Source organism: Bos indicus x Bos taurus, chromosome 8, assembly GCF_003369695.1.
Source record: "Bos indicus x Bos taurus breed Angus x Brahman F1 hybrid chromosome 8, Bos_hybrid_MaternalHap_v2.0, whole genome shotgun sequence".
Taxonomy (NCBI): Eukaryota; Metazoa; Chordata; class Mammalia; order Artiodactyla; family Bovidae; genus Bos; species Bos indicus x Bos taurus.
In genome coordinates, this window is record NC_040083.1 from 28,590,463 (window position 1) to 28,607,673 (window position 17,211).

Sequence of the window (17,211 nt, forward strand, 5' to 3'; positions counted from 1 at the left end):
AAAAGTTTAGATAGCTGGCAAAGATCTTGAAATAATCTATGTATGTCTTCGGTTAAAAAAAAATGTTCTTACAGTGGTAAAAATTTGATTAACTTACTATAACCTAGGCCAACTGGATGAAATAACTTTGAAAATATTTTTAAAATTTGAGAGAGACTTTTTAATCTGAAAACTAGTAAAACAATCTAACAAAATGATTCCTTGGCAAAGATCCTTAACACACCAATAATAGGACTTGTGGAGATAATCTTATTTTGATGAGAAATAGCAAAGACTTTGAGAAGATTTTTGCAAACTATACCTGCTCAAATCTCTGCACTCAGGGTATCTTTTATCATTATAAAATGTTCCTTCAAAATAAAAGAAGGCTGATTTGTATAGGTCCTAAAAGAAAACAGATGGTATTGAGAAAAAATTCAGTATTAACCATTATAAAATTGCTCTAAGTATTAATTCCAAATTTGTATGTCCACACTAGTACATTTTACAGTAATTTCATGCACCTTCACAGAATATGCTCAGCTTATTAACATTTAACAGGAACCTCCTATATGATAAGGTATTATCTTGGTCACCAGGGATAAAGACAGATACAATTCTTGCTACTATTTTCAATTCTTTTCTATTGCAGTTTTAATCTCTAGGTTTGATTTAAATTTGTATGTTGTCCTGAGATTCAGTGTCAGTATTATTTTATGATATGCATACACAGCAGTGACAATTGTTTTAGATACCAGAACTGAAAACTAAAGTCACCTCACTGATGTTTCCCCAGTGATAATGACAATGATCATGGAATTATGTTATCCTTTTTTGTATTTTCAAATAACTTGTAGGCAAGCAGAATGTGAATATCTATTCTTACTGAAGCAACCTTGCCCAAAGTACCATCAATAAGTTAACTTTCATTTCTAATGGTAACCAGAGATCCTAACCAGTTTCCCTATTTTGTCACCTAGTTTAAGCCAAACAAGTTCCAAGGGAGGGAAATTACCAGCTGATATGGAAAAATTAGTGCCAAGAAGTCACTTTCACTATTAGTCTAAGGTAAGATAAAGATCTATCAAGGTAACTATGGATAACCAGTATGATCATTTAACAAAGTCGTTAGGTATCTAATAGTCATTTATTCTCTTGCTGACATTCAAGTCTGGAACATCAGAACCTCAGGAACATTCCTAAGATCTGCTAGGAGGAAAATGGTAATGGGTGAAAGAAATGTCAGATAAGCTTGGGTAGGAAAGGTTTTACAACTTAAATTTATGTTACCATTCTTCCTATACCAAGGCTTTACTTAGAATAAAGAACAATAATATATGCATAAAGTATTGTCTAAAAGTTCCTCTTTGTTGTCGTTTAGTCACTAAGTTATGTCCGACTCTTTGCAACCCCACAGACTAGCCCACCAGGCTCCTCTCTCCATGGATTTCCCAGGCAAGAATACTGGAGTGGGTTGCCGTTTCCTTCTCCAGTGGCTCTCCCTGACCAGGGACTGAACTCGCATCTCCTGCACTGGCAAGTGGACTCTTTACCACTGAGTCACTAGGGAAGCCTGAGAGTTCTTTTAAGGGATTAGTGACAAAAAGAGATCTTCTAATCTGAGCAATATTAAAAAGATCAATAGATCAGACATTAAAACCTGAAGAACCACTAAAAAAACAAATAAAAATAAACCCAAACTAGCTATCTGGAAAAAAAAAAAAAACCTGAGCAGAAAATGATTCTGATTTTATACACATATTTTTATTTTTTAACTCTTAAAATCTTTATTAATAGGATTGAGTAAAAGGAATACTTTCTTTTTTTATTTTATTTTTAATTTAATTAACTTGTTTCAATTGGAGGCTAATTACTTTACAATATTATAGTGGTTTTTGCCATATATTGACATGAATCAGCCATGGGTGTACATGTGTTCCCCATCCTAAACGCCCTCCCACCTCTCTTCACATCCCATCCCTCAGGGTCATCCCAGTTCACCAGCCCTGAGCACCCTGTCTCATCCATGGAACCTGGCCTGGAGATCTGTTTCACATATGATAATATACATTTTCAATGCTATTCTCTCAAATCATACCACCCTCGCCTTCTCCCACAGAGTTCAAAAGACTGTTCTATACATTTGTGTCTTGTTTGCTGTCTCACATATAGGGTCACCGTTCTCATCTTTCTAAATTCCATATATATGTGTTAGTATACTGTATTGGTGTTTTTCTGACTTACTGACTGACTTTTCTTTCTTCACTCTGTATAATAGGCTCCAGTATCATGAACCTCATTAGAACTGATTCAAATGCATTCTTTTTAATGGCTACGTAATATTCCATTGTGTATATGCACCACAGCTTTCTTATCCATTCATCTGCTGATGGACATCGAGGTTGCTTCCATGTCTTGGCTATTGTAAACAGTGCTGCAATGAACATTGGGGTACACGTGTCTCTTTCCATTCTGGTTTCCTTGGTGTGTATGCCCAGCAGTGGGATACACTGCAGTTCTATTTCCAGTTTTTTAAGGAATCTCCACACTATGCTCCCTACTGGCTGTACTAGTTTGCATTCCCACCAACAGTGTAAGAGGGTTCCCTTTTCTCCACACACTCTCCAGCATTTCTTGTTTGTAGACTTTTGGATAGCAGCCATTCTGACTGGCATGAGATGGTATGTCACTGTGGTTTTGATTTGCATTTCTCTGATAATGAGTGATGTTGAGCATCTTTTCATGTGTTTGTTAGCCATCTGTATGTGTTCTTTGGAGAAATGTCTGTTTAGTTCTTTGGCCCATTTTTTTGATTGGGTCATTTATTTTTCTGGAATTGAGCTGCAGGAGCTGCTTGTATATTTTTGAGATTAATTCTTTGTCAGTTGCTTCATTTGCTATTATTTTCTCCCATTCTGAAGTCTGTCTTTTCACCTTGCTTATAGTTAAAAAAGCTTTTTTAAGTTTAATTATGTCCCATTTGTTTATTTTTGCTTTTATTTCCATTACTCTGGGAGGTGGGTCATAGAGGATCCTGCTGTGATTTATGTCACAGAGTGTTTTGCCTATGTTTTCCTCTAGGAGTTTTATAGTTTCTGCTCTTACATTTAGATCTTTAATCCATTTTGAGTTTATTTTTGTGTATGGTGTTAGAAAGTGTTCTAGTTTCATTCTTGTACTAGTGGTTGACCAGTTTTCCCAGCACCACTTGTTAAAGAGATTTTTTTCTCCATTGTATATTCTTGCCTCCTTTGTCAAAGATAAGGTGTCCATAGGTGCGTGGATTTATATCTAGGCTTTCTGTTTTGTTCCACTGATCTATATTTCTGTCTTTGTGCCAGTACCATACTGTCTTGATGACTGTAGCTTTGTAGGATAGCTGAAGTCAGGCAGGTTGATTCCTCCAGTTCCATTCTTATTTCCCAACATTGCTTTGGCTATTCGAGGTTTTCTGTATTTCCATACAAATTGTGAAATTATTTGTTCTAGTTCTGTGAAAAATAACATTGGTAGCTTGATAGGGATTGCAATGAATCTATAGATTGCTTTGGGTAGTACACTCATTTTCACTATATTAATTCTTCAGATCCATGAGCATGGTATATTTCTCCATCTATTTGTGTTATCTTTGATTTCTTTCATCAGTGTTTTATATATATATATACATATTGGTCTGTTGTTTCTTTAGGTAGAGTTAATCCTAAGTATTTTATTCTTTTCGTTGTTTGGTAAATAGAACTGTTTCCTTAATTTATCTGTTTTCTCACTGTTAGTGTATAGGAATGTAAGTGGTTTCTGTGTGTTAATTCTATATCCTGCAACTTTACTATATTCATTGATTAGCTCTAGTAATTTTCTGGTGGTGTCTTCAGGGTTTTCTATGTAGAGGATCATGTCGTCTGCAAACAGTGAGAGTTTTACTTTTTCCTTTCCAATCTGGATTCCTTTCATTTCTTTTTCTTCTCTGATTGCTGTGGCTAAACCTTCCAAAACTATGTTGAATAGTAGTGGTGAGAGAGGGCACCCTTGTCTTGTTCCTGATTTTAGGAGAAATGCTTTCAATTTTTCACCTTTGAGGATAATGTTTGCTGTGGGTTTATCATATATGGCTTTTATTATGTTGAGGTATGTTCCCTCTATGCCTGCTTTCTGGAAGGTTTTTATCATAAATGGATGTTGAATTTTGTCAAAGGCTTTCTCTGCATCTACTGAGATAATCATATGGTTTTTATCTTTTAATTTGTTAATGTGGTGTATCACATTTATTTATTTGTGAATATTAAAGAATCCTTGCATCCCTGGGATAAAGCCTGCTTGGTCATTAGGTATGATCTTTTTAATATGTTGTTGGATTCTGTTTGCTAGAATTTTGTTAAGGACTTTTGCATCTATGCTCATCAGTGATACTGGCCTATAGTTTTCTTTTTTTGTGGCATCTTTGTCTGGTTTTGGTATTAGGCTGATGGTGGCCTCATAGAATGAGTTTGGAAGTTTACCTTCCTCTGCAATTTTCTGGAAGAGTTTGAGTAGGATAGGTGTTAGCTCTTCTCTAAATTTTTGGTAGAATTCAGCTGTGAAGCTGTCTGATCCTGCGCTTTTGTTTGCTGGAAGATTTCTGATTACAGTTTCGATTTCCGTGCTTGTGATGGGTCTGTTAAGATTTTCTATTTCTTCCTGGTTCAGTTTTGGAAAGTTATACTTTTCTAAGAATTTGTCCATTTCTTCCAAGTTGTCCATTTTACTGGCATATAGTTGCTGATAGTAGTCTCTTATGATCCTTTGTATTTCTGTGTTGTCTGTTGTGATTTCTCCATTTTCATTTCTAATTTTGTTGATCTGATTCTTCTCCCTTTGATTCTTGATGAGTGTGGCAAATGGTTTGTCTATTTTATTTATCTTCTCAAAGAACCAGCTTTTAGCTTTGTTGATTTTTGCTATGGTCTCTCTTGTTTCTTTTGCATTTATTTCTGCCCCAATTTTTATGATTTCTTTCCTTCAAACCCTGGAGTTCCTCATTTTTTCCTTTTCTAGTTGCTTTAGGTATACACATATTTTAAAATTTTACTTCATTCCTGAAGTACTAGAGTCTAAAACAAACATTAGCAAAACACATTACATTTTAGACATGGCTTTTAAAAAAGATTTAAATACCCTGGCCCAGTCCTCCTAGTCCTGTCACACACCAAATTACTCAAGGAAAGTATTTTATTTAAGTCCTGCTTATTGACTGGAATAAAGATTCTTATTTTCTCAGCTACGAGACCTGCAGGTAAATAATTTATTCCATGATCACCAATAGAATACATGCCAAACATCTCTCTGTTAAAAAAAATCGTTATAACATAGGACTTATTTTCAGTTTGTTAGGTGTGACAATGGCATGGGGTAAACAGATGAAATAATTCTGGCAAAATGCTGAGAACTGTTGAAGGTGGATAATGGGTACATAAGACTCATTATACTAGTCTCTCTTTTTTTTTTAAGCTTTTTATTTTATATGAGGGTATAGCCAATTAACAATATTGTGAGTTTCAGGTGAACAGTGAATGGACTCAGCCATACATATATGCTTGTCTTTTTTGTGTGTGTATTTAGAATTTTCCAAGGGAAAACTTAAAACCATAAAATACAAATGTTAATCAATAAAATAAAAAAATTTTCCACAGACCTAACAAGTATTAGCATCAGGAAAATTTCACTTAATTATATGAGTTCACCTTTCTAAAAACATAGTTGGAGAACAAGGAGACAAATGAAACAGGTCCCTGAACACGCAAAGACTCCACAAAGTGCAAGTACTAGAATCTTGCCCTTAACCAGCACAACTCAAGTTTTCATGCAGTGCTTGTTCACCAAATAAACAAAAGGGTAGGGGATAGATGTCTAAAGCTAGGCATAGTGCCAACACAGCAAAGAACAAACATGGGGCTTTGAAGGCAAGTTGACCATGGTCTGAATCTAGCCTCCACCACTCCTGACCCAACAGGGTTAACTTACAACAATGCTCTGACCACCTTTTTCCTACCTGTAAAATGGTGATATTCTTTCCAAAGATCCTGAACTATCAACTAGTGTATTATACAGCTGACACATGATAAGTGCTAAATAATAAGAGGATATTATTTTAATACATGCAAGAGGGAGAAACAATGTAAAAGCAGATGTGTAAATAGTTAAAAATAGGACTATGGGTCATGGTTAGAAAGCTGCTGAAGGCATGAGCGCTGATGTACAAACACACTGAACTAAACAAGTCTGGTTAAAAACACTCCCCAGGGTTCCTGGAGCTAAGACTGATTCCCAGATCTGACTCACTGCTTCGAGCAGTTATCACACGGATGAAATAAGGAGGGTGAATTCATATTTTTCTTATTAAACTCATCTTATAAACTTATAGCTATACCCTTTTTTTTTTCTCATAGGGTAGAGAAACTTTGCATAAGATTGCTTCTCCTTTAAAAGAAACGATAAACCTTTTATTTCCTAGTGTGCATACAGACTTGAGATTCCAGTTGTTTCTCTTTAGTGTTTATCTCCAAAAGCACCAAGCTGACAAACCTGAAGAACCCCAGTATCTTATAACCATTTTCAATGTAACTCAGAAAGTATGCTGCTCTCCATGCCAGTCACCAAAAAGACTGGAACACAGCCAGTCTTGTGGGGCAGACAAACGTATCAAATAGTATCGCATATTATTACAAAGCATTAGAATCGATACATGAAACATGCCAGAATGGCAAACAGAGGACCCTCAAGAAGAATCTCATAAATGACAGTAAGGGCTTCCCACCCGTGTTCAAACACTCAGAGGCATAAAACAGTATGGTATGCTTGAGGAAGATAAAGTCACTGTGGCCGAAGCCTAAGGTGTAAAAGGAGGGCGGGTGAATAGTATAGAAAGTTAACTTGTGAAACACTTCACAAAAGGCCTTATTTGTCAGCCTAAGGAGCTTGGACTACAGACAATGGAGAACCACTGAGATGTTTGGATTGGAGAATCATAGGATCAATTTTTTAAACATTTTATTCTCTTAGAGCGGTTTTAGGTTTACAATAAAACAGGAAGGCAGAGGTTTCCCATGCAGCACACATGCATGGCCTGCCTGCATTATCAACACCACTCACCAGAATGATACGTTTGTTACCAAGGATAAACCTACAACAACACATCACAATTACCCAATGTCCAGAGAGTTCCCTCTTGGTATTTGATTTGTTTTTAAAAGACATCTTGAGTGGCATGTATAGGACAGTCTTAAGGTGGGAAAACCAGTTAAGAAGTCTCTATAATAGTTCCTGGAGAAGACGCTGAGGGCCCAAACTAAAGCACACAGCAGTGGAAAAAACAGAGTCTGGAGCTATTAAGGCAGAATAAAGAGGAGTGGAAAAGGAGAGTTTCATCTGAAGAAAAAGGGAGATGGTAGAGTAATGAGTTCAAGACTAAACGTTGAGCTTGAGGTATTCTGGTTCGTTTATTTATTCAACAAGGACTTGACCACTTCCTCTGTGCCACACATCATCACAGAAATACACCTCTGTATTCCTAATTTCTAAATTCCTCTGTATTCCTATATTCCTAAAACAAAGACCCTACCCTCATGGTTCAAGAGAAGACAGACAAACATATAACTTAACATTAGGTAGTGTTATTAGCAAGTCTGGGGAAGAGAGGGAAAGATCTCTTTGTCAAGGCAACATCAGAAACATTAAGAAATGAAGGAGTGAGCCATCTGAATACCTGGGTGAAAAACAATATCTAAGGTGAGGAAACAAGAGAAACAAAGGCTCTGAGCAAGACCCTGCTTAGCATATATGAGAAAGAGCAAGAATGGCTCATGGTGTGAAGGCAACAAGTGACAAAGAGGGTGTTAAGATATAAAGTTCAGAGGCAGACAGGACCACAAAAAGGACTTTGTATTTTATTCTACATGTAAGAGGAAGCCTCTATAGACTTTCCAGTTGAAAAGCAACAGGGTCTGCCTGATACTTTAGAGTATCATTCTGGCTTGGTGTAAAGGATAAACAGAAGTGTGAAAGGGAGCAGCGGGAATGGTCACTAGGCTACTCCACAGTTCAGGCAAGAGATGACGGTGGTTTCTCAGTCTGCTACCTGTGAAGCAGATACACGGACAGATACTAAACATAATTTGAAAGTAGAGCCAAAGCACTTGCTGACACCTTCCATGTGGGATGAAAAGGAGGCAAAGATGATTCCAAGGTTGTTGGCTTAAGAAACCAGGTGTAGAATGAGCATATTTACTGAGATGGAAACACTGGGGAAGGTACAGATTTGAGGAGGAAGAGAGAACTAGAGTCTGTTTCTGAACATACTAGGTTTAAAGTGGCTATTAGACGTTCAGTAATGGTCAAGGAGGCAATTGGAAAAAATAATTCTGGAGTTTGGAGATACTGAGATTGGAGATAACAAATCTGGACTAGGAATCTGGACAAGTTCACTTTGATTCAAAGGGCTTAGTAACATTCACCGGTTGGGAGGATCAGAAGCATCCAGCAGAGGAGTAAAAAAGTCAGTCGGATAAGAAGAAAATGAGGCGGGTGTAATGTCTTAAAAGCCAAGTTAAGAAAGTGGTTCAAGGAAGAAGGAATATTTACTTGTGTTGTGCTGATTAGAGATCAAGTAAGACGAGAAATGAATCTGTGGCGACAACAATGAAGTGATTTTGGTGGAGTGGTGATGAACAAGAGTGCGTGTAGGACAAAGGGGAGAGAAAAAGAGAAACAATGAGCTGAGGCACTTATTAATTCATGATTCTTGAGTCAGTTTAATGAGAAGAAAACAGAAAAATGAGATGGTAGCCAGAGGAAGATACATGGTAAGAGAAGGTTTTAGGGTAGGAGATAGTACAGTCTATTTGTGTGCTGATGTGACAGGCAACAGAAGGGAAAAGCTGATGATGCAGGAAAAAAGGGGATAGTACAAGAACAAAGTCCTTGGTTATGCAGTGGGGTTGGAATCTAGCAGACACCTAGACTGGCTTTGATAGCAGCAGTTTTAATCCATCCACTGTAACAGGTGGGAAGGAGAATGCATGGGCAGATGGGTAAATGTGGGTGAGAGATGACAGAAAATTCTTTTCTGATAACGTATTTTCTCAGTGAAATAAATAGCAGCTGAGGGGGAGTGATAAGGAAAAGATGTGGGCAGTTTCAGAAGGAACAAAACAGTTACCTTTAAAAGGTAGGTATCAAGGGTGTATCAAGTATAGAGACATGGTAAAAATGTCACGCAGCACTGAGGCTAATGAGAATGTCCAGTAGACACTTACAAAGAATGAGTTTGGAAACCAAGAGAGAAAGAGATTCATAAAGACTGGAGTATACTTAAAACCATGAAAATTAAAACTGGGGGGAAAGCCCAGGAGATGAATTTAGAATAAGAATTAAGATGAGACCTAAGTTATAACGGCATTTATGTGGCTGATGATAAAGGAATGAGCATAAAGAGATTCTGATGGTTCATGTCCAAACTCTATTGGACATACTAATTGTTCCAAACGGCTTTTTAGTGACTTACAGGAGATGCTGTCCCTCTTAAATATGCCAGTAAATCTGAGGTCCTCTGCCAGGGTTGTACCAGCTAATAGAACTTGGTCAAGCTTGCTCTGTGATGAAATTCAGAAGGATCCAGGCCCTACTACATTATTGAGTAAGCAATCCCTTCTGAAAACTGTGGGTGGCCCGTCTGCCTTTCTATCCTGTTTCAGCAAGTATGGAAGGTTTCTCTGTCCTTTTGAGAGCAGCACCCTGGGAAGTACCAGCAAGGCCCAGTGTCACAGGGTATGTCCCTATTTGCTTCTGTCGTGGGTTGAAAGGTTCTTCCGTGGGCAGTGATGCTCTTGGGTGGACTCCAACCCTCTGCTAGGGTCAGTTATGACAGACAAACTCATACAGAGTTTGAAAGAAGAGAGAGTGAACAGCAAATTCCAATGCTACAGTGAGATCAAGTTGTATGCACATGGAAAAGAGACCTATTGGTTGGTACTGTGCCCTTAGAAAGAAGAGTGTACAAAGAATGGTTGAGAAATAAATGGGAGATGAAATCAAAACCAAATATAGCCTCATCTTTGAAAAGGTCTTGATGATAAAAAGAAGGGATAAGCTTGATGGAATGGCACAGAAGAAAGCATTTACTGGAATGCTTATGAGCCTGTAATCCTATTTCCTTAGCTTATGATTATTATTTTCTCCTGTTCTATGATGGTTAGAAATTTTAAAAATCACCTTACTTTGCTGATGTTCTCAGGAGCCTGGTCAGGAGTGTTGCTGAATTCCCCACCAATCTGGAGGTCACTGACACAGCAAATGGAATCCCTCAGTTCCGTGAGCTTTTGACTGCCCAATACCAGCATCGTTTGGTAGGGCTTGTGTTCTCTGTGCTACGAGTCAGACAGTAAATAAATCAGTGTTCACTTAGAGACAAAGCAATTCAACTGTAAATCCTGTCATGACCAGATCTAAATTAAGTTACTGGTTATCTTAAGTTATACCCATAATATGCTGTCCTGAGTTTTCTTAGATTCTGCATTTGTCCACTCAGCATTGATCTTTTAAAAATATTTATTCATTTTATTTATTTGGCTGTGTCGGGTCTTAGCTGCGGTATGTAGGCTCTTCCCTGTGACTGACATGTGGGATCGTTCATTGTGCCACAAGGGCTTCTCTCTAGATGTGGCATGTGGGCTAAGTAGCCCCACAGCATGTGGGATCCTAGCTACCTGACCAGGGACTGAACCCATGTCCCCTGCATTGGAAGGCAGATTCTTTACCACGGGGAAGTCCCAGCATCTATTAATTATAGGTCCAAACTAACTGTCAGCTATTTACCTCTCCCCTGTGATCCAGAGCCCATACTCTGAAACTATCTCTATCCAACTCTCATTATACCAAGTCAGTATTTCTCCTCTGTCCTATGTCAAACCACAGCCAGGTACCAGACAACAAGGACAGCCCCACAGCCCAGAGCCCACAGGAATTATTCAAGCTAGCCAGTCCCAAACTGCTTACTCCGCTCTGCCTTGCCTTTCCTGTGGAAACCAGTAAGGGCTGTGGCCTGTGCTTTCCCCTTGCCTTCTGAATGATCCTGGTACTGCCCCTTTGGTGCTGCATGCCATGGCATACTCTTAGCCCCAGGAAATGTAAATAATGAAAATCTTTCAGTGACACTGGTCTCTAGTGCTGTCACTCAGTCGCCTCCATAAATTAAAATCCTATGAGTACAACAGACACTTGGTGCTGCGCTGCTTATATTTGCCCAAAATTTGCATGTTGGAATCCTAAGGCCCAGTGTGCTGATGTTAGGAGGTGGGCCTTTGAGGGTGATTAGGTCATGAGGGTGGACCCCCTCATGAATGGGATTAGTGCCTTTATAAAAACGATGTGACCTGGGAGAGGGCGCTTACCAGATGCTGGCACCCTGATCTTAGACTTTGAGCCTCCAGAACTGTGAGAAACAAGTTTCTGTTGCCTATAAGCCACCCAGTTTGTGCTATTTTGTTATAGCAGCCAGAATGGACTAATACACGTGGCAATTAAACTTTTTTTTAGTTTAAGTGAAAATTTATAACCAAGTTGCTACTAAAGTGACATTAATATGAAGAGTCTTAGGAATATAATTTCACTGACTTTTAAATTGTCCTGAAAGCTATCTCACTGAAATCAAGGAATCTATACACTACTGACATTTGGTCTTATTAGTTTTGCTTTGCTTTGTTTTCTTTGATTGATAATTTAGGATCTTAATCAAACAGGGTATTAGATTGGTACAAAAGTAATTGCAGTTTTTACACTGTTGAAATTTGTTGTTTGATATTGGAATATACTCTTAAATAAATGTGGTTGTGTTATACATCACATTATTGCACATTTCTCACTTTTCTTTTTTTGCTAATGACTTATTACCTGCTGTTTATTTTATATTTGTTTTAGACTATGGAAATGATGTTAGACAAAAAGCAAATTTGAGTGATTCTCTAATTTGAGTTCAAAATGGGTTCTAAAGAACAGAGACAACTTGAAACATCAACAATGCATTTGGCTCAGGAACTGCTAACAAACTTACAGTGCAGTGCAAAACTTCAAGAAGTTTTACAAAGGAGACGAGAACCATGAAGATGAGGAGCGTGGTGGACAGCCACCAAAGTTGACAAAAACCAGTTGAGGGTTATCATTGAAGCTGATCCTCTTAAAACTACACAAGTTTCCTAAGAACTCAACGTTAACCATTCTACAGCTATTCCTCATTTGAAACAAACTGGAAAGGTGAAAAAGGTGAAAAAGTAAGTGGGTGCCTCATGGGCTGACTGAAAATCAAAAAAACCTTTCTCTCTGAAGTGTTGTTGTCTATTCTATACAACGAACTCTTTCTCAATCAAATTGTGATTTGGGACAAAAAGTGGATTTTATATGAGAACTGGCGACAACCAGCTAAGTGGTCAGACCGAGAAGAAACTCCAAAGAACTTCCCAAAGCAAATGTGCACCAAAAAAAAATCATGGTCACTGGTGTTCTGCTGCTGGTCTGACCACTACAGCTTTCTGAATCCCAGTGAAACCATTTCATCTGAGAAGTATGCTCAGCAAATAGATGAAATGCAACTGTAGCACTGGCAGCCAGCACTGGTCAACAGAAAGGGCCCAATTTTTATGCATGACAATGCCTGCCTACACACCGCACAACCGATGCTTCAAAAGTTGAATCAACTGGGCCACAAGGTTTTATTTTATGTTTATACCTGCCATATTCACCTGACTACCAACTGACTACCAGTTCTTCAAGCATCTTGACAACTTCTTAAAGGGAAAACACTTCCACAACCAGCAGGAGGAAGAAAATGCTTTCCAAGAATTCATCAAATCCTGAAGTGTGGATTTCTATGCTACAGGAATAAAAAAACTTATTTCTCATTGGCAAGATGTGTTGATTGTAATGTTTCCTATTTTGATTAATAAAGATATGTTTGAGCCTAATTATAATGATTTAAAATTCACAGTCTGAAACCACAATTATTTTTGTACCAATCTAATAATTAGTGCTAGCTAACTATACCACAGATGAATCATAAAAGTTTATTCACAAGTGCAATTTATGTACAGTAATATTTCAATGAAATCTTATTAAAGTTTATGATACATCTATGTGGGAAATTAAGAATATATTAACTGCGATAGAGCTCTTTTTACTAGAGATTCCTAAGAAATTCCTGGATACCCCTGACCTGCTAACTTTCTGCATTTTCATCTAAGAAGAGCTGTCCTTAGCTAGTTCAATAACTTCCCAAGAATTTTGAATTGGTGAAAACAAAACAAAACCCTCCTTAACCAGTTTTTCTACCAAAAAAAAAAAAAAAACCCTCAAGAAATAATACTATCAGAATCACTGCAGATTTACAAACTTTCAGTGGCTACTAGTACAGAAATCAGGTATACATTCCAACACTAACTATAATCCTATTACTTAAGAGATTATATGAAAACTGACTTTATGACATTCTTTGTAAAACAAAGAACTCAAGAAAATAGAATGTCATATAAAACAGCATATGCTTGTGTTTATTTTGGTTCAAATAAGGTTTAAATACACTCTCTGGTAAAAGTCACTCATATTATCTGTAAAGTCCAAAAGGTTTTACTACTGACCTTATGAAAAATCACAGGGTAAAAGATATTTACAGATAGGATAAGCTCTCCTTCTTCAATCATGTCTGCTGAATTCTCAGGCTTTTTCCCTACAGCATGTGACTCCTAAAGAAAGAAAACAATAAGAGACATTAAAATCAGACACTGTGACCCAGATCAGAGGCAGTGTAGAATAAGGGCTATAAGCAAGGGCTTGCATCAGCCCTGGATTTAGCTCCTAATTCTACTTCAAGAAAATTGTTTAAAAAACCTCGCTAAGCTTTAGTTTCATCATCTGTAAAAAAAAAAAAAGAGAGAAAATATTTATTTTACAGAATAGTTTCTGGGAATGTAAAATAAAGCACCTAATAAGATGCTTGGCACTAAGTGCGTAGCAACTGATGATAAAATAGGAGTATCACCTAACATTGGTATAATACTGACATTTACAGTCATTAACACTTTTATATAACTCCTTCCATATTATCACAGCTTCCCTTGTGGCTCAGACAATAAAGAATATGCCTGCAATGCAGGAGACCCAGGTTCGATCCCTGGGACGGGAAGATCCCTGGAGAAGGAAATGGCAACCCACTCCTATATTCTTGCCTAGAGAATTCCATGGACAGAGGAGCCTGGCAGGCTGCAATCTATGACGTCACGAACAGTTGGATACAACTGAGCAATTTCACCTCCATATTATCAAGAAAGTTATTTGACAGATGAAACTCAGCTTCACCAATTTACCCAGGGTAAATCAGACAGTTAGAATGCAAATACAGATATGTTTCACTCTAAAACCCTGTTTTTACTACAGTATTACATCTTTCAGTGAGTTCAGTTCAGTCGCTCAGTCATGTCCAACTCTTTGTGACCCCATGGACTGCACCATGCCAGGCCTCCCTGTCCATCACCAACTCCTGGAGTTTACACAAACTCATGTCTATTGAGCCAGTGATGCCATCCAGCCATCTCATCCTCTGTCATCCCCTTCTCCTCCTGCCCTCAATCTTTCCCAGCATCAGGGTCTTTTCAAATGAGTCAGCTCTTCGCATCAGGTGGCCAAAGGATTGGAGTTTCAGCTTCAACATCAGTCCTTCCAATGAACACCCAGGACTGATCTCCTTTAGGATGGACTGGTTGGATCTCCTTGCAGTCCAAGGGATTCTCAAGAGTCTTCTCCAACACCACAGTTCAAAAGCATCAATTCTTCGGCGCTCAGCTTTCTTTATAATCCAACTCTCACATCCATACATGACTACTGGAAAAACCATAGCCTTGACTAGACGGACCTTTGTTGGCAAAGTAATGTCTCTGCTTTTTAATATGCTGTCTAGGTTGGTCATAACTTTCCTTCCAAGGAGTAAGTGTCTTTTAATTTCATGGCTGCAATCACTATCTGCAGTGATTTTGGAGCCCAGAAACATAAAGTCTGTCACTGTTTCCACTGTTTCCCCATCTACTTGCCAGGAAGTGATGGGACTGGATGCCATGATCTTCGTTTTCTGAATGCTGAGCTTTAAGCCAACTTTTTCACTCTCCCTTTTCACTTTCATTAAGAGGCTCTTTAGTTCTTCTTCACTTTCTGCCAAAAGGGTGGTGTCATCTGCATATCTGAGGTTATTAATATTGCTCCGGTAATCTTGATTCCAGCTTGTGCCTCTTCCAGCCCAGCATTTCTCATGATGTACTCTGCATATAAGTTAAATAAGCAGGGTGACAATATACATCCCTGACGCACTCCTTTTCCTATTTGGAACCAGTCTGTTGTTCCATGTCCAGTTCTAACTGTTGCTTCCTGACCTGCATACAGGTTTCTCAAGAGGCAAGCCAGGTAGTCTGGTATTCCCGTCTCTTTCAGAATTTTCCACAGTTTATTGTGATCCACACAGTCAAAGGCTTTGGCATAGTCAATAAAGCAGAAATAGATGTTTTTCTGGAGCTCTCTTGCTTTTTTCATGATCCAGCGGATGTTGGCAATTTGATCTCTGGTTCCTCTGCCTTTTCTAAAACCAGCTTGAACATCTGGAAGTTCATGGTTCACCTACTGCTGAAGCCCGGCTTGGAGAATTTTGAGCATTACTTTGCTAGCGTGTGAGATGAGTGCAATTGTGCGGTAGTTTGAGCATTCTTGGGCATTGGAATGAAAACTGACCTTTTCCAGTCCCGTGGCCACTGCTGAGTTTTCCAAATTTGCTATCACATTTAATCCATCACAACATCACACTTCCCTTTATATGTGCTTGGCTCACCAGGCTCCCCTGTCCATGGAGTTCTCAAGGCAAGCATACTGCAGTGGGTGGCCCATTCCCTTCTCCAGGGGATCTCTCCATCAGGGATCAAATGCCAGTCTACTGCATTGTAGGAAGATTCTTTACCATTTGAGCCCCAATAACTATAAAATAGAGGCCATCAGAGTAGACTGGTTAAGAAGGTGCAAAAGATGTTTTAAAAGTAGGTGGGAGTGATGTCATGCAAAATGGCACAGTAGGAAACAGAGGCACAGTAAGCTAAGTCCCTCCAGCAAAGCAACCATGAAGACAGAAAGAGATTAGAATTAACTATTTTGGCATGCTGGACTCTGATCAAACTCTTATATCAATCAGGTGAGTGCCCCAATGAAGAAAAACAGCTGCTGATGTTTCCTAGGTAAGCAGAGGGTATAAACCAACTACCAGGCCCCACTCTTAGCCCCACTGCAGATGTAGAGATAGCAGGCTGTGGTCCTGGAAAAAGTAGCTGATGCCATGATGAGCAATGTGGGATCATGTTCTCCAAAAAATAGGGGTAAGTATGCTGTGGTTGGTCTGGCAATGCTCTGAGGCCCTGGTGCAGAAGCTTGCCTTGGTTCTGGCCCTCTTGTTATGGAGTCCAAGCTTGCTCTGCTCACCCCATGACAAGCCAATGAATCTGAGAGATGAGGTGTTGAGGCAAGGAAAATGACTTTATTCAGAAAGCTAGCAGAGTGAGAAGATGGCAGGCTAGTGCCTCAAAATAACCATCTTATTGGGGTCTGATGCCAGGTTCTTTTATAGATCAGAGATGGCGTGAGGTGAGGAAGCAAAGAAAAAGGCCATTAATCTTGCAAACATCTCCTAAAACGGCAAGCCTCAGTTGGGGGATGTATTCATTTCTTCCTTCCTGCCATCTACAGGAGGACAGGGTTCTGAAAAAAAGGCACTTTTAACAGTCAGGTTGAGGGGCAGGGTCCTTTAAAGCATCCATTACACATGATTATAATAACAAAAGCAATGAAAAGCAAGTCAAAGAAACAGTTGCAACATGGAGTCAGAATTGGCTGCTTCTCTGCAATGCTCTTACCAGCAAGTGGCTTCCCCCAGCAGCATCAACTGGAAAATTTGAAGACAAATGACCCTTTGTGGAGTCATACATTTAAGGAAATCTTGATCAGGTCACTGGTTGACTAGAGATAATGAATCAGAAACATCAGCAACCATATGGGTAGACCTTGAACTACTGTGGGTTCAGCTCCAGACCGCCACAAAAACAAGTATCTCAATAAAGTAAGTCATATGAATTTTTTGGTTTCCCAATGCACATAAGTTATATTTACACTATGCTGTAGTTTATTTAGTGT

The 17,211-nt window shown here is 38.7% G+C and overlaps 1 protein-coding gene across 2 annotated transcripts in view; it reads right to left on the reverse strand.

The window, feature by feature from the left end:
* The window catches only part of SNAPC3 (small nuclear RNA activating complex polypeptide 3), a 41,497-nt gene that overhangs the window by 11,529 nt on the left and 12,757 nt on the right, over nt 1-17,211 (reverse strand). Inside the window, exons 4-6 of one of the 2 annotated variants that reach the window (XM_027549200.1) lie at nt 13,635-13,739; nt 10,227-10,376; nt 302-384 (exon numbers count right to left, since the gene is read on the reverse strand). In XM_027549200.1, the coding sequence (XP_027405001.1) occupies nt 302-384; nt 10,227-10,376; nt 13,635-13,739 (338 nt within the window). Of the gene's footprint in view, nt 1-301; nt 385-10,221; nt 10,377-13,634; nt 13,740-17,211 lie in introns of both variants that reach the window. The other variant, XM_027549201.1, reaches the window with a different exon arrangement.